Source organism: Somniosus microcephalus, chromosome 7, assembly GCF_052327205.1.
Source record: "Somniosus microcephalus isolate GS21.2 chromosome 7, FLI_Smic_1.0, whole genome shotgun sequence".
Taxonomy (NCBI): domain Eukaryota; kingdom Metazoa; phylum Chordata; class Chondrichthyes; order Squaliformes; family Somniosidae; genus Somniosus; species Somniosus microcephalus.
The window spans coordinates 131,212,977-131,234,725 of NC_140993.1; the positions used below are offsets into that span (position 1 = coordinate 131,212,977).

General features: G+C 44.6%; 1 protein-coding gene across 9 annotated transcripts in view; it reads left to right on the plus strand.

The window, feature by feature from the left end:
- Positions 1–21,749, plus strand: part of LOC147114887 (oxygen-regulated protein 1) — a 265,992-nt gene that overhangs the window by 12,121 nt on the left and 232,122 nt on the right. For 5 of the 9 annotated variants that reach the window (XM_085992952.1, XM_085992951.1, XM_085992954.1 and 2 more), the window contains exon 2: positions 15,791–16,497. The exons of 1 other annotated variant lie outside the window; for it this stretch is intronic. In XM_085992952.1, the coding sequence (XP_085849078.1) occupies positions 15,853–16,497 (645 nt within the window). In that variant the 5' untranslated portion in view covers positions 15,791–15,852. The remainder of the gene's footprint in view (positions 1–15,790; positions 16,498–21,749) is intronic. 3 more of the 9 variants (XM_085992953.1, XM_085992950.1, XM_085992948.1) reach the window with 1 other exon arrangement.

Here is a 21,749-nt window from a genome sequence, read left to right on the forward strand (position 1 = left end):
CAACACAATCGTCGCTAAGCAAAAGGAAAAATATCTGACATATTGGGCAGAAACAACAAAAACCCAAAGCAAACTCAATTGCTACTTGGCCCTAAACAGACAATACAACATAGCTGATTACCTGACCATGGTAAAGGATAACAAACTGAGCAGAACCTTGACAAGGTACAGACTTAGCGAACATAGCCTAGCGATCGAAAAAGGCAGACACAGGCAGACCAGGCTGCCAAGAGAAGACAGGATATGCTCTCACTGCAGTCAGGGAGTAGTGGAGACAGAGATGCACTTCCTCACAGCCTGTGGAAAATATCAGGGCATCAGGGAGAATTTCTACCAAAAATTCTCACAAATATGCCATGAATTCAGAAATCTGAATGACAACCAAAAACTCCCATACCTACTGGGGGAGGAGAGAAGCTGTGTAACACTGGCGGCACACTATGTTACAGCTTGCCATGAACAGAGGGACAACCAGTAAACTAAGAAAAGAGTATATATAAATAATGCGATTGTATATTTATACACTCAGGGATATACCTGTTTATACACTGTATGAATAGAACTGCGTTTATGTGTTCAACCATAAATGTATTTTGATGCTTTGGCAACATAAGATGTACCTTATCACGCCAATAAAGCGATTTGAATTGAATTGAATTGAGAGAGAGAGACTGGGGGGGAAAGAGAGAGAGACTGGGGGGGAGAGAGAGAGAGAGACGGGGGGAGAGAGAGAGAGAGACGGGGGGAGAGAGAGAGAGAGACTGGGGGAGAGAGAGAGAGAGACGGGGGGAGAGAGAGAGAGAGACTCGGGGGGGAGAGAGAGAGAGACTGGGGGGGAGAGAGACTGGGGGGAGAGAGACGGGGGGAGAGAGAGACTGGGGGGGAGAGAGAGAGACTGGGGGGGAGAGAGAGAGACGGGGGGGAGAGAGAGAGACTGGGGGGGGAGAGAGAGACTGGGGGGGGGAGAGAGAGAGACTGGGGGGGGAGAGAGAGACTGGGGGTGGGAGAGAGAGACTGGGGGGGAGAGAGAGAGAGAGACTGGGGGGGGGAGAGAGAGAGAGACGGGGGGAGAGAGAGAGAGACGGGGGGGAGAGAGAGAGAGACGGGGGGGAGAGAGAGAGACGGGGGGGGGAGAGAGAGACGGGGGGGAGAGGGAGAGAGAGAGAGACGGGGGAGAGAGAGAGACTGGGGGGGAGAGAGACTGGGGGGGAGAGAGAGACTGGGGGGAGAGAGAGACTCGGGGGGAGAGAGAGAGAGAGACTGGGGGGGAGAGAGAGAAATGTCTTCACTCAGAGTGTAGTGAACCTGTGGAATTCTCTACCACAGAAGGCAGTGGAGGCCAAGTCAATGAATATATTTAAGAAGGAGATAAATAGATTTCTAGATGCAAAAGGCATCAAGGGGTATGGGGAGAGAGTGGGAATATGGTATTGAGATAGAGGATCAGCCATGATCATATTGAATGGTGGAGTAGGCTCGAAGGGCTGAATGGCCTACTCCTGCTCCTATTTTTCTATGTTTCTCTATCCCCCCCCACCCCCAATTTGGTGTTGTCTGCAAATTTTTAAATTGTACTTCTGAGTCCAAAGCTTTAATGTAAATTGTGAACAACAGTGGTTCTAACACCGATTCTTGTGGAACACCAGTTCCCACCTTTAGTCAGTCTGAGTAGCTACCCTTAAACCCTACTCTCTGTTTTCTGTTCTGTAACCAACTTGCCATCCATTCTGCTACTTGTTCCCTAACTCTACATGCTCTGTGTTAACTTATCAAAGGCCTTCTATCTCAGTGGCCCAGAAATTCGGATCGTGGGCTTCCGGGTGGAAGCCCCCGACCTGCACTTACCTTGCGCGCCGGCCATTGAGCTGTGGGCCCGCGTGGAATTCCGATCCTGGGCCTGCTCCAACTGCCGGCGTGCAGTGCTTGTGTATCCCAGGGGCGCAGTTAGTCCGATACGTCCTCTGGGATCACGTGAGCCATGGAGAGCCAATCGGAGCAGGGAATGCTTCATTCATAAGTTTGACAGGAAGGGCTGTCAAAACTTATAAATACTACGGGCCCCAAAACATCACTAAATCTTCAAATAAATTTTTTTTAAAGTCACATTTTTTAAATAAACTATAAATTACATGAAATAAATATTTTAAACAATAATTTAAATTATTGAAAAAAATAATTTTATTTTCTAACGGGGCTAAAAATAAACTTACCTTTCTTTAAAGTATTTAAAAATAATAAACCTGTGGAAAAAATGTTTTAATTTTAATTAATTCACCACTTACCTTGTAAAAAGCAGGCCTTGTGACTGCTTTTTATGTATGTAACTTCTGGAGACTTACCCTCCTGGGAAAACCTGCAAAAACAACGTAAGTTCGATGCGCACACGCAGCCTCTCCTGCGCACGCGTTCGAACTCTGAACCCCTTTGTTCAGGGGAACGGAAGTGCCGGTTTCCCGTGCATGCGCAGTGCATGCAGGAAACCTGCACTTCCATTGGGCTTACGGGTGAGTACCCCGTGCGTACTCACCCGTGGAGACCCGAAGTTCTGGGCCATTGTCTTTTTATCTTTTTTAATAATCTCTTCTAATGCAGTGCCACCTTGTTGGTCTCCCTGGTAAATACTGAGGTGAAGTAACTATTCAATATTTCTGTAATTTCACTGTCATTACCTGTGAGTTTATCTTGTGTGTTCCTTAGTGGCCCTATCCCTATTCTGATTTTTCTTTTGTTATATTTATGTTTCTGCAGAATACTTCACTAATCTCTTATATTTCTTGTTAATTTAGTTTTTTAGTTCCTCTATGCTTTCCTAATTTTTTTTGACTCCTTTCCTAACCTTCCCTTTTGTCATCCTCCTTTATTGTCTATGTACTTAGTGTATGCCTTTTTATTTAGTTTCAGTGTTTCCCTTATCTCTTTATTTATCCATGGGCCCCGATTTTCGGCTTGTGTTGGAACTGGTCGGGTTTCCCCGAATGTGGGGTTTCTGACACACAAAGAAGTGTCAGCCAGCTCCATGCAATTTTCCCTCAATTGGCCAATTAATTCCCAGCATGTGGGAAGCCTTGCTAATTGTCCAATTCGAGTCAGAAATCCCCACAGTATGATGTCATCATTCGAGGTGCTTTCAAGGTCCATAGCAAGCACTGCATCCTCTGAAGGCTTCCAAACGACCCATACAGGGTGGCAGGGGAGCCTGCAGCAGCTGTGGCCAGTGCCAGACCCCGAGCTGCCTTCAAATTCGATGAGGCTTCACTGCAGGCATTATTGGATGGGGTTAGGGCCCACAGGGAGGTCCTCTTCCCTAGGTCAGTGAGGAAGAGGCCTCCTACTGAGACCAATGCTGCATGGATGCAGGTGTCAGCAGATGCCAACTCGCTGGGAGTCACCAGAAGAACCTTGGCATTACCTTTCTAACTCCTTCCTTTACTCCCCCACAGTACCATCCAGAGCCCCCGTCCTCACTGTGGAGGAGGAAGAGGCTGTGCAGCCAGACTCCTCAGAGGAAGCTCCAACCTCTGAGGGCGCAGCGTCAGCAGAAGTAAGCGCACCCAGCACCAGCGCAGACACTCGCACCTCGGGGGGACCTTCGGGACATAGAGTAGTGTTGTCACCTGGTTTTTCACAGCTCACAAGTGAGCCTCAGCAGATTCTGGAGACAGGGACAGCAGTGGAGAGTCCTCGTCGGAGTGCGCAGGACTCTGCCAGCTCAGCTCAGCTGTGCTGCATGTCGACCCTCTGTCTCTGGGTCCATCCGCAAGAGAAGAGGTGATGGATCTCCATGCACAGATGCAGGAGTCTCTGGCAGGTTTTGTCTCCAGGGTCGCTGCGAGTGTGGAGCGAATGGAGGAGTCCATAGCGACCATGAGCAGAGCCTTTGTGGAGTCATTGGCGCATGAACGCAGCACCATGGAAAGGTTGGCAACCTCCATGCAGGAGACAACTCGCCAGGGTATGGAAAACATGGTGAGTGCTCATAAGAGAATGACATCTCTTGAGGAGCGTTGGCCATCTGTTGAACAGAGAAACCAGATCTTCATGGAAGTCCTTCTGAGTAGGACTGCCAGTGCAGAAACGGGTCCCCATGGCCCCCTGAAGCGCAGCAAGGTGCTCTCAAGCCACTTCCAAGCGCTGGCCCCTCCTGGGCTGTGCAGCTTCAGGTGAGTGAGCAGCAGCCTGGTGCTCCTGGTGCTCATCCTGCTGTTCCTGGTTCTGCTGCTGCCGCCTCTGCTACTGGAGATCCTCTAATGGCAAGAAGGGAAGGAAGAAAAGGCGTCCCATGCTTCTCACAGATGCCTCCGCTGAGGAAGCGCTGAGTGAGGGTGGCGAGAGGGGCTTCCCAGGAGATTGCATTGGAGAAGTGCGTGAGGCTCCAACCTTCCACAGCTGTGCCTAAGCCTTGAAGAAGTAGCCCCAAACCTGCAATAACAAGGTCCTTCAACATACAAGTGCTGTCCCTTTAAATCGCAGCTTTCCCTGACCGGCAGCTGACAGCAAGCAAGCCAGCAAGCTTCACACCAGGTCTCATCAGTGGGGTTCCCCGCAGGCGTGTTTGATGTGGGGAAAGCCCCAAAGTCGCAACGACCCCGGAAAATCTTCTTCAACAAGGTAATTATTGGTCATTAGTGTGCTGACGACCAGTCCCGCCGGCGGCGGCCGGGACTGAAGCGGGTCGCGGAGAAACGGCGGTCCGAATGTCAGACGGGGTGGGGAATCAGGCCGGGGGGGGTCCCGACCCGCTTTTTCGACGATTTTTTGGCCCCCGGCCACCTGAAAAGCCGCCCGACGGCAGCCAGAAAATTGACCCCATGGTGTTTCATTATTGGATAGTTTGTACTTGTTTTTTTAGCGGAATATGTTTCTCCTGCTGTTCTATCTTGTCTGTCACTTCTTTTCAGTTTACCTTCCCTAGTTCCATTCTCATCTCCTCAAAATTAGCCTTTTCCCAATCCATTACTTTGGTCTTTGTCTTAATTATGTCTTTCTCAGTCATCATTTCAACCTTATTATGTTATGATCACTATTGCTTGGATGTTCCCCGACACTTACTTCTCTTATCTGCTCTGGTTCATTTCCCATTACTAAATCCAGCAGTGATTCCTCTCTTGGGCTTCTTACGGACTGCGTAAGAAAGGATTCTTGAACACACTGTAAAAACTCTCTTCCCTTTTCCATTTTCCCCTTTCACTACTTCTTGCCAGTTTATTTGCGGGTAGTAGAAATCTTGCATCCTTATTATTAAGAACATAAGAAATAGGAGCAGGAGTAGGCCAATCGGCCCCTCGAGCCTGCTCCGCCATTCAATAAGATCATGGCTGATCTGATCCTAACTGCCAATCCACTATCACAGAACCATCTCCTGCATCTAACAGAATTAGACACACGAAATAGGAGCAGGATCAGGCTACACGGCCCCTGGGCCCGCTCCGCTACCCACAGGGCCATGACCGATCCGAACCTAGACTCATGTCCAAATTCCTGCCCTTTCCCCGTAACCCTTAATTCCCTTTACTTCTAGGAAACTGTCTATTTCTGTTTTAAATTTATGTAATGATGTAGCTTCTACAGCTTTTTGGGGCAGCATGTTCCATGGACCTACCACCCTCTGAGTGAAGTAGTTCCTCCTCATCTCAGTTTTGAAAGAGCAGCCCCTTATTCTAAGACTATGCCCCCTAGTTCTAGTTTCACCCATCATCGGGAACATCTTCCCTGCATCCACCCGATCCAACCCCTTCACAATCTTATATGTTTCAATAAGATCGCCTCTCATTCTTCTGAACTCCAATGAGTAGAGTCCCAATCCACTCAATCTCTCCTCATACGTCCATCCCCTCATCCCCGGGATTAACTGAGTGAACCTTCTTTGTACTGACTCGAGAGCAAGTATGTCCTTTCTTAAGTATGGACACCAAAACTGTATGCAGTATTCCAGGTGCGGTCTCACCAATACCTTGTACAACTGAAGCAATACCTCCCCTATTTTTATATTCTATCCCCCTAGCAATGAAAGCCAACATTCCATTGGCCTTCTTAATCACTTGCTGCACCTGCATACTAACCTTTTGAGTTTCGTGCACCAGGACCCCCAGATCCCTTTGTACTTCAGAACTTTCCAGTTTCTTGCCATTAAGATAATAACTTGCTCTATTATTTTTCCTGCCAAAGTGCATAACCTCACACTTTCCAGTATTGTATTCCATCTGCCAAATCTCTGCCCACTTACTTAGCCTGTCTATGTCCCCTTGAAGGTTTTTTATGTCCTCCTCACACTACTTTCCCCCCCATCTTAGTATCATCTGCAAACTTTGATATGTTACACTCGGTCCCCTCCTCCAAATCGTTAATATAGATTGTAAAGAGTTGGGGACCCAGCACTGACCCCTGCGGAACACCACTAGTTACTGATTGCCAGTCTGAGAATGAACCATTTATCCCAACTCTCTGCCTTCTGTTAGATAGCCAATCCTCTATCCATGCCAGAATATTACCCCCAATCCCGTGAGTTTTTATCTTAAGCAATAATCTTTTGTGTGGCACCTTGTCAAATGCCTTTTGGAAGTCTAAATACACTACGCCCACTGGTTCCCCTTTATCCACCCTATATGTTACTTCCTCAAAGAACTCCAGCAAATTTGTCAAACATGACTTCCCCTTCATAAAACCATGCTGACTTTGTCCTATTAAATTATGATTATCCAAATGTCCTGTTACTGTCTCCTTAATAATGGACTCCAAAATTTTACCTACCACGGATGTTAGGCTAACCGGTCTATAGTTTCCAGCCTTCTGTCTACTGCCCTTTTTAAGTAAGGGTGTTACATTAGCAGTTTTCCAGTCTGCCGGGACCATTGCAGAGTCCAGGGAGTTTTGGAAAATTATTACCAATGCATCCACAATCCCTACCGCCACTTCCCTCAAGACCCTAGGATGTAAGCCATCAGGTCCAGGTGATTTATCCGCCTTGAGTCCCATTATTTTACTGAGTACCACTTCCTTAATGATTTTGATCGTGTTTAGCTCCTCCCCCCCCCCCTTTAGCCCCCTGTTTGTCCAATGTTGGGATATTCTTAGTGTCGTCTACTGTAAAGACTGATATAAAATATTCATTCAGTGTTTTTGCCATCTCCATATTTCCCACCATTAATTTCCCGGTCCCATCCTCTAAGGGACCAACATTTACTTTAGCCACCCTTTTTCTTTTTATATAACTATAAAAACTCTTACTATCTGTTTTTATATTTTTTGCTAATTTACTTTCATAATCTGTCTTCCCTTTCTTAATCAATCTTTTTGTTATTTTTTGCTGTCTTTTAAAGTTTTCCCAATCCTCTATCCTCCCACTAGATTTGGCTACCTTATATGCCCTTGTTTTTAGTCGAATACTATCCTTAATTTCTTTACTTAGCCACGGATGGCTGTCTTTTCTTTTACACCCTTTTCTTCTCAGTGGAATATATATTTTTTGGAAGTTGTAAAATAACTCCTTAAATGTACACCACTGATCATGTATCGTCTTACCCTTTAATCTATTTTCCCAATCCACTCTACTCAATTCCGCTCTCATACCTTCATAGTCTCCTTTATTCAAGCTTAGCACGCTTGTTTGAGATCCAACCTTCTCACCCTCTAATTGAATATGGAATTCAACCATGTTATGGTCACTCATTCCAAGGGGATCCTTTACTAGGACATTTTTAATTAATCCTGTCTCGTTACACAGGACCAGATCTAAGGTTGCTTGCCCCCTGGTCGGTTCAGTTACATACTGCTCAAGAAACGCATCCCTAATACACTCAATGAACTCATCCTCAAGGCAGCCCTGCCCAATTTGATTTGTCCAATTAATATGATAGTTAAAATCCCCCATAATTATAGATGTTCCCTTATTACAAGCCTCAACTATTTCCTGATTGATACTCCATCCAACAGAGTTGCCACAGTTCGGAGGCCTATAGACTACGCCCACTAGTGTTTTTTTCCCCTTATTATTCCTTACCTCCACCCAAACTGTTTCATTGTCCTGATCTTTTGACCCAATATCCTTTCTCTGTATTACAGTGATTCCTTCCTTTATTAACATAGCCACCCCACCTCCCCTTCCTTCCTGATCATTAAATAACCTGGTATGTTTAATTCCCAGGCATTGTCACCCTGCAGCCATGTTTCTGTAATGGCCACAAGATCATACCCATATGTAGTTATTTGTGCCATTAACTCATCTATTTTGTTACGAATGCTACGTGCATTCAGATAGAGAACTTTCAAAGATGTTTTGTGACACTTAGTTCCTGTTTTTGCCCTTTTTATTACTTTACCTTTTACTCCATACCTTCTGCCCCTTCCTGACATGCTCTGGTTTTTAATTTCCCCACTGCTACCTAAGTCTATGACCTTCTCTGTTGTCATTTGTATTATTTGCTCTCTAGGAACCTCCCCCCCCCCCCCCCCCCACTAGTTAGTTCAAAGCCCTCTCTACAGCCCTAGTTATATGATCCGCCAGGACTCTAGTCCCAGCACTGGCCAAGTGAAGCCCGTCCCAACGGAACAGCTCCCTCCTGCCCCAGTACTGGTGCCAGTGCCTTTTACTCATTTCATATATTTGTCTACATATTTTTTCCTCCACTGCCCTTCACTATTGCGTGGTCTGTAGAATAACTCTATTAACGTGATTGATTCCTTCTTATCCTTTGTTTCAATCCATATGGAATCTGTTTCTACCTTTAATGTTAGTTCTGTCCCTTTTTTCTACTGCCATTATGTTGTCTCTAATCAGTACAGCTACCCCACCCCTCCTTCCTTCCCTATTCTTTCTAAATACATTATATCCTGCAGTATTTAACTGGCGGTCCTGTTCTTTATGTAGCCATGTTTTAGTTATCTCTACCACATCTGGCTTCTCGCTATGAATTATTGCTTCCAGTTCCCCTCTTTTGTTTCAGATGCTGTGCACATTGCTGTACAGGCAATTTAATTTGTTTTTATTAATTGTTCCCTCACTTTATTTTTAACAGTCATTTATATTTATGTTCTATAACTGTATTTGTTCCTTGACCGTTTAAACTCCTATCTGCAGTCCTAGTCATCCTTTCCGCTAAGACACTGGTCCCATTCCGGTTCAGATGGAGCCCACACCAACGGTACGGCTTCTTCCTGTCCCAGTAATGGTGCTGGTGTCCCAGGAAATGGAACCCCTCTTTCCCACACCAGTCTTTTAGCCCCACATTCACCTTCCTGATCTGTCTATCCCAATGTCAGTTAGCACTTGGCTCGGGTGGTAATCTATCCCCCTAATTATCAAATCCCTTATGAATAAAACTGTTCTATTCTACTGAACTCCCACTTGGACTGCCTCCTGCTCCACGGTCTCATGTTGGAGCAGGAGGGTTTCAAGGGAGGTCTTAAAAGAGGGGAGTGAAGTGGGAAAATGGAGAGGTATATGGACAGTATGCAGCTTTCGGGGACCAGGAGCCAAAATAGGTCAATAATGAGAGAGTGTGATTTGGTGTGCAGCAGCATTTTGGATGAGCTGAAGTTTATGGCGGGTTGAGGATAGTATTGTAGTAATCAAGCCTGGAGGTAACGGAGAATTGGACGATGGCTTCAGCGTTAGAAGAGCTGAGGTGGGACAGAGGCGATGATATTACAGAGGTGGAAGTAGACAATCTTTATAACAGAGAGGATATGGGGTCAGAAACTCGGCTTGAGTTGAATGGAAATTTGAGGTAGCAATTATTCTGTTTCAACCTGGGAAATTGGCCTGGGAGAGGAATGGAATTGGCGGTGAGGGTAGAGAGTTTGTGGCAGAGGCCAAAGAAAATGGCTTCAATCTTCCCACTGTTTAGCTGGAGGAAGTTACAGCTCATCCAGGACTGCATGTCAGACAAGCAGTCTGACAATACAGATGCTGTGATGGAATTCAGAAATTTTCTGACTGATGGCAATTTTGAAAGGTAGGGGAACAGTGCCCGAGAAGGGGGAACCATTTACAACATTGGATAAAATGGAGGCCAGGAAGGGTAGTTGGCTGATCAGGGGAGAATGAAGTGGATCTCATGGATGAAATGTGCTTGGAAAGGGCAAGGGAGGAGATGGGGGAGAAACTAGAGAGAGATGAGAGTTCAGGACTTTTGTGGGGATAGGAGTAGGGGGAGGTTGCCCTAGTGGACAAGGGGAAAGGAGGAAGCAGCAAAGGCAGCTGAATCTTGGTCTCTATTTTGGAGATGACAAAATCTCTCAGCTCCTTGCACTTGTTGGAGTTGTAGGTCGAGTCAGAGGGGCGGAGTTTAAGGAGATGATTGGTTAGAGGGAAAGAGACCTCCAGGATGATCCTAGAATAGTGGGTCATTTTGACAGCTAAGCGAGGTTGGGTAGAGTTTGATGTGGTCAAGCCAGATCTAGCAATGGATGACTAAGATAGTTCTGCAGCTGGTATGCACAAGTTTGCCCTTAGATTTCATGGACAAAGATGAAGGTCATACAAGGGCAATGACAAGGCTGGGAAGTGGTAAAGGATGTTCTGGGGAGAAGGGCATCGAAGGTGGAGATGGAGGAATGAGGAATTTCAGCCAATGTCCCAGATTCCTCCATCACCATCCCTGGGTATGTCTTGTCCCACCGGCAGGACAAACCCACCAGAGGTGGCGGCACAGTGGTATACAGTTGGGAGGGAGTGTCCCTGGGAGCCATCAACATTGACTCCAGACCCCATGAAGTCTTATGGCTTCAGGTCAAGCACGGGCAAGGAAACCTCCTGCTGATTACTACCTACCGCCCTCCCTCAGCTGATGAATCAGTACTCTTCCATGTTGGACACCACATGGAAGAAGCACTGAGGATAGCAAGGGCACAGAATGTACTCTGGGTGGGGGACTTCAATGTCCATCACCAACAGTGGCTCGGTAGCACCACTACTGTCAGAGTCCTGAAGGACATAGCTGCCAGACTAGGACTGCAGCCGGTGGTGAGAGAACCAATACGAGGGAAAAACCTACTTGACCTTGTCCTCACCAATCTACCTGTCGTAGATGCACCAGTCCATGACAGTATTGGTAGGAATGACCACCACACAGTCCTTGTGGAAATCCCATCTTCACACTGAGGGCACCCTCCACCGTGTTGTGTGGCACTACCATTGTGCTAAATGGGATAGAGTCAGAACAGATCTAGCAGCTCAAAACTGGGTACAGGAAACTTTGTGATATCCGGCACCGCGGGGCGGAGCTGTTGCCGATCTATCAAAACTGCCGGACATACAAAGTTAATGTTGAAGCATACGGAGGTTTTCATCTCCGTATCTGACAACAAACACTGTTGCTTAGCAACAGCTTCTAAACAGTCGGCTGCAGCTGCAAGCGTCTCTAGCTGAAGCTGTTGCTATAGCTACAGACCTTGGAGTGCCTGACTGGGGAAAAAAAAAGCAACGAGACCTAAAAAGACTTATAGAAAATGTCTCCTGACTTTTGCCGTTAGATCGAGTATTCCGGACATATAACCTCCGGATAAACCAAAGTTTCCTGTATCCATGAAGCACTGTGGGCCATCAGCAGCAGCAGAATAATATTCCACCACAATCAGTAACCTCATGGCCCGACATATCCTTCACTGCCACTATAATCAAGCCTGGTTCAATGAGGGGGGGTAGAAGAGCATGCCAGGAGCAGCACCTGGCATACCTAAAAATGAGGTGCCAACCTGGGGAAGCTGCAGCACAGGACTACATGCATGCTAATTAGCATGCTATAGACAGAGCTAAGCGATCCCACAATCAACAGATCAGATCAAAGCTCTGCAGTCTTGCCACATCCAGTCGTGAATTGTGGTGGACCAGTAAACAACTAACGGGAGCAAAGGGTATGGGCCCCGACAACATCCTGGTTGTCGTGTTGAAGACTTGTGCTCCAGAACTAGCCGCACCTTTAGCCAAGCTGTTCCAGTACAGCTATAACACTGGCATCTACCCGACAATGTGGAAAACTGCCCAAGCAGGACACATCCAATCCGGCCAATTACCACCCCATCAATCTACTGTAACTCATCGAAAGTGCTATCAAGCGGCATTTACTCACCAAAACCGACTCACCGATGCTCAGTTTGGGTTCTGCCAGGAGCACTCGTCTCCAGACCTCATTACAGCCTTGGTCCAAACATGGACAAAAGAGCTGAATTCCAGAGGTGAGATGAGAGTGACTGCCCTTGACATCAAGGCAGCATTTGACCGAGTGTGGCTTCAAGGAGCCCTAGTAAAATTGAAGTCAGTGGGAATCGGGGGGGGGGGAAACTCTTCACTGGCTGGAGTCATACTTAGCACAAAGCAAGATGGTTGTTGTTGTTGTTGGAGGTCAATCATCTCAGCCCCAGGACATCAGGGCAGTGTCCTAGGCCCAACCATCTTCAGCTGCTTCATCAATGACCTTCTCTCCATCATAAGTGGGGATGTTCGCTGATGATTGCACAGTGTTCAGTTCCATTCGCAATGCCTCAGATAATGAAGCAGTCCATTCCCGAATGCAGCAAGACCTGGATGACATTCAGGCTTGGGCTGATAAGTGGCAAGTAACATTCGCGCCACACAAGAGCCAGGCAATGACTATCTCCAACAAACGAGAGTCTAACCACAGCCCCTTGACATTCAATGGCATTACCATCACCGAATCCCCACCATCAACATCCTGGGGGTCACCATTGACCAGAAACTTAACTGGACCAGCCAGATAAATACCGTGGCTACAGAAGCAGGTCAGAGGCTGGGTATTCTGTGGGAAGTGTCTCGCCTCCTGATTCCCCAAAGCCTTTCCACCATCTATAAGGCACAAGTCAGGAGTGTGATGGAATACTCTCTTCTTGCCTGGATGAGTGCAGTTCCAACAACACTCTCAACAAGCTCAACACCATCCAGGACAAAGCAGCCTGCTTGATTGGCACCCCATCCACCACCTTAAACATTCACTCCCTGCACCGCCGGTGTACCATGGCTGCAGTGCGCACCATCTATAAGATGCACTGCAGCAACTCATCAAGGGTTCTTCGGCAGCACCTCCTAAACCCGTGACCTCTACCACCTAGAAGGACAAGGGCAGCAGGCGCATGGGAACACCATCACCTGCAAGTTCCCCTCCAAGTTACTTACCATCCTGACTTGAAAATATATCGTCGTTCCTTCATCGTCACTGGGTCAAAATCCTGGAACTCCCTTCCTTACAGCACTGTGGGAGTACCTTCACCACACAGACTGCAGCGGTTCAAGAAGGCGGCTCACCACCACCTTCTCTAGGGCAATTAGGGATGGGTAATAAATGCCCACATCCCAGGAACAAATATTTAAAAAAATGGCTAAACAAATCAACATCTGCAAAGTATTGTGGCGCATGGAAGGCTAGGAAGTACATAGTTCAAGACCGTGGTTGTAAGTACATGTGGGGGATGCAGTGGATACAGAAGAGGGAGAGTTGAAGGAGAGTATGGGGATGTGCGTGGTCAAGGCTACAACAAAGTGGACAGAGACAGCCTTGTCAGTGATCAGGACCATAGGGGTAGAGAGGCCTTGGGAGATGTCGAAGTCTAGGCCAAGGAGATGACCGTGAATATGGGTAGGAGAGGTTGAGGAGTAGTTCAGTGTAGAGGCTGAAGGAATAAAGAAGGGAGGATATCTTGAGGAGAAACTTAAGGTGGGACTTGGGGGCAGTCGATAAGAGGATTTTAGAGGAGAGGCAAGAGGAGTAGAACTGAGTGAGGTGCATTAAGGAGGAGGCGGTGCCTAAGGAGTAGTGGGTGGAGGTATGATTTGGTGATGAGGGCAATGCTGTAATTAAAGCATGTTAGGTGGTGGAAGGTATATCCAGATGGGAATCTTCAGTAAAGGGCAAGATGTTGCCACCTATGAACCAGGTTTCAGTCAAAACTAGGATGTCATTTTGATCATCCACATTGAGGCTGTTGCTAGAAAGGGCCTTGTTCACTATTGAATGGACATCCTGGAAGGAAATGCAGAGAAAAAGAAAGACTTGCATTTATATTGCGCCTTTCACGACCACTGGATGTCCCAAAGTACTTTACAGCCAATTAAGTACTTTTGAAGTGTAATCACTGTGGTAATATAGGAAACACGGCAGCCAATTTTGCGCACAGCAAGCTCCCACAAACAACAATGTAGTGATGGCCAGATAATGTGTGAGTGAGAAATAAATATTGGCCAGGACACCGGGAATAACTCCCCTGCTCTTCTTCGAATAGTGGCATGGGATCTTTTACGTCCACCTGAGAGCAGACAGGACCTCAGTTTAATGTCTCATCTGAAAGATGGCACCTCTGACAATGCCGCACTCCCTCAGTACTACACAGGAGTTTCAGCCTAGATTTCTGTGTTCAAGTCTCTGGAGTAGGACTTGAACGCACAACCTTTTGACTCCGAGGCGAGGGTGCTACCAACTGAGACACAGCTGATGCTGTGAATGCAGTGAATGTTAATTCATTCACAGAATCCCGGTGGGTAGATTGAGTTGGTCGGGAAGAAAGTTGGTTAGGTTAGTCCCCAGTGGGTGTGCTAGGCAGGAACATCAGGGAGAGAGGTGGAGGGAACAGTTGCTCGTATGGAGGCTACAGAGAATACTAAGAGAGGAACGGAGGGCAGGTGTGGGCTTGTTCAAGGGGTCTCAAGCCTGGTATGGTAAGAAAAAAGAAAGGCTGAGGAGTAGTGAAGAGTTTGCGATGCCTGTGTTGTTGGGGGAGCACTCATATTCCTCCTGGCTCCAGACAAAGGGTTTGAAATTTTTTTATTTTTTTTTAACTTGCCTTTAGCTGGCAGCTGTGGGGGCTGCTGAAGAATCTTGAGCAGGGCAGGCCCGATGCCTGCCTTTCTCATTGATAACTAATTTTGTGAAGGGGTCATTCAACAGGACCGGGAAACCTTAAAAAATGGACCCCATGAATTTAACAGTGGGGAACAATGCCTGCGCAAATTGGGCGCAGGCCATCCCACTGCTAATTAGGTATGCTTTGTGCTTGTTTTACACCCGAAAAATGGGCGCAATGCATACCAACTTCTATGACAGATTACTAACCAGCTTTCAAGGGGAATAAATGTGATAGCTGGGAGGTTATGAAACTCTGGGACCAAGAGTAGCATTGATAGTGGAGCCAGGATATGGTGAAAGATAAATCCAAAGGATCAGCGCCACAGAACAAAACATTAGAATATTTGGTCATCACCAGAGCTCATTATTCTGTGAAATGCCCAAACAGAAAGCTCCAGCTTTCATTTATAATTTTATAAAATCTTCCCCTCTTTCATGAATCAAATACAATTATTTATAAACCAAATTGTGCAATATCGAACTATACAATACTTAGTAAGATATTTCAACATACTGACCATTTCATTGTACAACTATGCATGGAACATTATTGAATTTTTGGGCTGAAATATTGAAGGTGACAAACTTGAAAACAGTCATATTTCAATAGGCGCTACTGTTGCCTAAAATATCAGCAAGTCACCTTCAGTGAGTGGTGTAGTAGCCTGCAGAATATGACACTGTTGACAATTGTATAGTCTTGTTAGGTGTCATATCTGTAGGTTGTATTCTTTTGCAAGATTCTTATTTTAAATGCCATTTTAATAATTAAAAATTGCTGTGTGCTGGTAATAGTTCTTATATTATGTGGCCTCTTATCAGTTTTGGACTTAAGGCAGTGTAAGACAAATAGCAGTCACCTGCAAAGACATTTGACCTAAAATGTTTGTACTGTTACATAATCAATATGCAATACTGAAGTAGAATCTCTTATATTATAGGAAACGTTTGACCCGTGGATTTTTATTTTATTACTGTATTAGAGTGCATCGATTAGTGGAAAATGGATGAGCAACAATCTTCACATCATTCACTTGAACAGGCCCAGATCTCTAAAACTGAGAAGTCTACTACTGCACATCAATTCCAAGTTCCAAGTCTTGTTACATCAAAAAAGATTTACTTTTATAAAAGTGGAGACCCACAGTTTTCTGGGATTAGGATGGCTGTCAACAGTCGTACATTTAAGACATTTGATTCCTTATTAGATGATTTGTCTAATAAGATTCCATTGCCATTTGGGGTACGAACAATTACCACACCTCGTGGTAGCAATAGTGTGACTAGTCTTTCAGATCTTAAAGATGGACAATCTTACATTTGCTCTGACCAACGGAAAGTGAAGCCTATTAACCTTGAGCTAGCTAACCGGAAACAAAATCCCTGGTTTATTAGCAAGCCATTTAATCCTGAACAACTTGTCTCACAACAGACCAGACAGAAAGTCTCCAGATCACTTTACGAGGACCTATCACAATCCACAGGCATTCCAAAGAAGCTTGTTGTCTTCAGAAATGGTGAACCTAGTTTCAAACGTAATTTAATTTTGAACAGGAACACAATGCAGAGCTTTGATGTACTACTGAATTATATTACTGAGTTGATGCAGTTTCCTGTAATAAAGCTGTACAGCAAAGATGGGAAAAGGGTAAGTAAGTTCTTTATATTGATAAGATCTGTAAAGTAATCTGTGCACAGTTTGTAATACACAATTTTGGTGCTTTAGGAGTTTGTGGGAAACTCAAAAGCTGCAGAGACTGATGTGTAGTAACAACCAACACTTATCCCAGTCATAAAAGAAAAGGAAATATTCTATTTAGCAATACATATAATTACTGAACTTCTTACTGAACCAATAACAACCTCAAACAGCATCATATGAGAATATAATTTCTACAGTTCCACCATGTTACAAACATAAAAAAGTGGGACAAGAAAAAATGATTGACTGGTCTATCTAGCCAATCCCATCCTGACATAGTGCAGCCCATGTGCACCATCAACCCATACCCAAGTACTGCAACTTCCTGAGAAAGGCAAAAATAGATTAAAACCTTAGGCTAATTTAGGAAAAAGTGTATTCAGTGGATATTCTTATTGCTACCATTCATGGATTAATATTTAATTTCATCTGCATAATTTGTCAAGTAACATTCAGGTATGCATTTTCAATTCATCAAAAGGCATACAGTAGCGAAGTGTTTCTCAAAAGTAGAGATGGACTACTGTTTCACAAATAAGTGTTAAAATTATATTTGATCAGAAAATTTACTTGGCAATTTACTATTCTCTGAGAACCATATGATCCATTCATTTTTTTTAAAGATGGGATGGGTATGCCTGAATGTTGTATCAATATAAACAAGGTCTGGATCAGTTTATACAATTTATAAAACTTATACATTAATTACAGCAGAACAAGATAAAATAAGTTTGGTTTTATTGAATTTTATTTTGAGAGACTAAGTTTAAAAAAAATAAAGATCTAGTTGATTGTAAAGTGTAAGGGAGTTACATTGAATTCAATAATTCACTGTTGCTTTAGATACATTTCAGTTATTTAATATACAGCTTCTTTGATTTCTAGTATATTTTTGCTATGCAAAGGACAAAATATCTGAGGTTTTATTTTAAATCACTTAGATGAGCTAATAATGATAAAATAGTTCTGCTTTTAATTTAAAAAAATAAAGTTTTGTAATAATAGTGGTAACATAATATGACAATGTTAAAGAACAGAGATGAGGGCTGGGGAGAACTGCTCTGGTCACCATAGGTAGCAAAATCATAGCTTCACCACATTAAACTTTACAGTATTGCTACACAAACAATTCTTCCCCATGATTAGCAATATCCTAATGATTTGAGCCTGTACACAACCAACCACAGTATGATAATTAAACCTTTAACTCAAGACCATAGATGATCAGCATTAAGATTATAATCAGTATTTACATATTCATAATATTTGCAATACTTTCACCTCAAAGGCTAGTGTAAACCTGTGTACTTTGTACTTAAGACTATTTGAAGTTGATGGGGCCCAGGTAAATGTTATCTTGGATCTAATTATTCTGTTGTACTTACGATTATTACTGTACTTTTAAACTGTTATTATACTGCACGTTTGGTATGAAAGACAGCAAGTTATTAACTGGAAAATAATGCTGATGACAGCAGATTACCTTGGATCATATCTGAATAAGGAAGTTAAGAAATACTGCAGGGTAAAGATCCCACAATTGCTTTATCCAAAGCGTATTTGTTATTAACGTTAATACTTTTTGACATGCAATGGCATAAATAGAACTGTATGCTTGGGAGCAGTAGGATATGGACGTAATGCATCTTATGTGACTTGGCAGCGTACAAGTCTTTTATTCTTTGTGCCCATGGAACACATATTCCTAACATCATTTAGTGGATTATTTTCCTACTGATAAGTCTTTAAGAGCGTCACACAGGATGTTCAGTCAAATATGTAATTATTGCAGATTTTGGAGGTATTTATCTAGATTAGGCAAGTTAATGCATTTGGTCAGTTCATTCCTTGGAAAATAGTAGCTTGATTACTTCAGTAATAAACCACAATGGTCTACCTGCAAAAACATTATCAATCTGGAAATAGTGGAAACAGGATTTGTTAGTCATTCATAATGTCACAGAGAGTACTAGATAAATGTGAGGTATCCAATTAAGGATTTGAATGATATCATCAACTGTGAAGGGGAGATGGATCATTGAAAACTTGAGATGGGATTAGATTCTTCAAATCACTCCAACTGATTTCAGTGGAGCAGTAGGAGTGAAGCTAAGCATTGTCACTTTTTATTTGTTAGTTTCTGGGATGTGAGCGTCGCTGGCAAGGCCAACATTTATTGCTCATCCCTAATTGCCTTTGAGAAGGTGGCGGTGAGCCGCCGCCTTGAACAGCTGCAGCCCGTGCAGTGAAGGTACTCCCACAGTGCTGTTAGGGAGGGAGTTCTAGGATTTTGACCCAGTGACAATGAAGGAACGACGATATACTTCTAAGTCAGGATGGTGTGTGACTTGGAGGGGAACTTCCAGTTGAAAGCCTTGGTGAGTTGCTACAGTGCATCTTGTAGATGGTACACACTGTATCCACAGTGTGCCAGTGCTGGAGAGAATGAATGTTTAAGGTGGTGGATAAGGTACCAATCAAGAGGGCTGCTTTGTCTTGTATGGTGTCAAGCTTCCTGAGTGTTGTTGGAGCTGCACTCATTCAGGCAAGTGGAAAGTATTACATCACACTCCTGACTTGTGCCTTGTAGATGGAGGAAAGGCTTTGGGGAGTCATGAGCTGAGACACTCCCTGCAGAATACCCAGCCTCTGACCTGCTCGTATAGCCACAGTATTTATGTGGCTGGTTCATTTATGTTTCTGGTCAATGATGATCCCCAGGATGTTGATGGTGGGGACTCGGCGATGGTAATGCTGTTGAATATCAAGGGGTGGTGGTTAGACTCTCTCTCTTGTTGGAGATAGTCATTGCCTGGCACTTGTGTGGCGCAAATGTTACTTGCCACTTATCAGCCCAAGCCTGAATGTGATCCAGGTCTTGCTGCATGTGGGCATTGATTGCTTCATTATCTGAGGAGTTGTGAATGGAGCTGAACAGTGTGCAGTCATCAGCGAACATCCCCATTTCTGACCTTATGATGGAGGGAAGGTCATTGATGAAGCAGCTGAAGATGGTTGGGCCTAGGATACTGCCCTGAAGAACTCCTGCAGCGATGTCCTACTACAGGTTTGTCAAAAAGAACATTTTTGGTTGATTATCAGGAAATAGTATAAAAAGTCTATGTAATAATGCATTTATTATTAATCATGATTGGAGTATTTTTAATTATGTAATTCTGACAGCAAAAACTAGATTAACCTTTGATTTCCTGCAGAAATACTATAGGGAGGTTTTTTCCCCACTTTGCCTCTGAGGCGAGCAAAGCAGAGGCTAAATTCCAGCATGTGAGTAGCTTTCTTCCGCTTTTGCGGGTCTCCGGTCAGGTGCAATCTGTTCCAATAAAAACACAGTTGCCAGGTATGAGTATGCTGCTAAGGAGGCAGTCTGAGGCCTATGTGCCCTGTTGCAGGAGGACATCTGTCAGTCACCAAGTAACTGATGCCCTTTTCCAAAGTACCAACACCTACATCAAGTTGCTCATGGAGCCCAGTAAGCAACAAACCCTAGCTTCTAAGCTTTTTAAGCACAGCAGGTTTCTCAAAGTGCAGGGAGTTACAGATGGGACACATAGCCTTTTGTGCTTCTTCTGATCCCCTAAGTGAATGGCAAGAGCTATCATTCCTTAATTTTCAAGCTGGTGTACGACTAACTGCATCGTATCCTGCAAGTGACATCCATATTCCCAGGCAGTTATCATGATACATTTATTCTAGATCAGTTTTCCATACCGCTGATTTTCAGTGAGTGAAAAACTGACTAAATGACATCTGCTGCTGAATTGGTTGATGACCCCTCTTTGACATCCTGACGCACCAGCTGAGGGCAGATATGGAGAGCCCATGCCTCCACCAGGGCAAGAATAGAAAACACCATTGGCATTCTCGAGCAATGCTTCTGGTGCTTTGACAGGTCAGAGGGTATCCTGCATTACCAACTTGCCAGAGTATTCCAAATTGCTGTGGTTTGCTACGTGCTCCATAACATAATTATAGAAAGAGGGATCCACTTGGAGGAGCTCCAACAGGAGCCCAGAGAAGATCAGCTTGAGCACAAGGCTTGGGAGGCAGAGGAAGCTGCACGTACCTTGATTCAAGAAACATTTACATGAACACACCAAGAAACCTCACCTCACCACTCCAAGCAATGTCTTCTGCTGCCAGAAATGATAATCCCCAAGATTTATTAAGAACACTCTACTGCTCTTCCATTATCACCATTCCTCTTCTATGCACATTTCTTGATCATAGATTCCCAAATGAACCTCTTCAAATGCAACAACTGTTGTGCTCAAAATCATTTATTTCTCAAAGTGTGAAGTGTCTCTGTATCTAGTTCTTGCTACCATGCTGTGTCCTCTTCCTATCAGTTGATGTGAGCTGTGCTCCACTACATATTCTGCTGCTTCTTCACAGTGAAATCTCTGTGACTGGAGCCTATGAGGTATTTTCCAGCTGTGTTGGGATTGAAGTGTCTCTTCATCTGTTTTATCATGAGCCTGCTTTAGGCTGCATACTTCTGTTTTGTTGGGGCAATGTGGCCTTGATTGCTTTCTGGTTCCTGGGAAGTCATGGGGAATGTGGGGAGAGTCAGACTGTTGTAGATGTATTGCCATTGGGAAAGACAGCAACATCTTTCCTTATTAGCACCAGCGGGCTCATGCTCCAAGTCGCCATATTACTATTCCTGCTTTTTAAAAATTCATTTTCGAGATTTGGGTGCTGCTAACAAGACCAACATTTATTGCCCATTCCTAGTTGCCATTGAGAAGGTGGTGGTAAGCTTTCTTCTTGAACTGCTGCAATTCATTTGGTGAAGGTACTCCCACAGTGCTGTTAGAAACGGAGTTCCAAGATTTTGACCCAGCAATGATGAAGGAATAGTGATACATGTCCTGGTTGGGATGATGTGTGACTTAAAGGGGAGCTTGGAGGTGATGGTGTTCCCATGCACCTGCTGCCCTTGTCTTTCTAGGTGGTGGAGGTCACTGATCACACCCCATTGCACTAATGACATCACGGAAGCCCATACAGGCAGAAACCCTCATCACATTTAAAACGTACTTGGATATACACTTGAAGTGCCGTAACATGCAAGGCTACAGACCAAGAGCAGGAAAGCAGGGATTAGGCTGGATAGCTCTTTTTCGGCCGGCACAGACACGATGGACTGAATGGCCTCCTTTCTCAGTGTTCCCTGA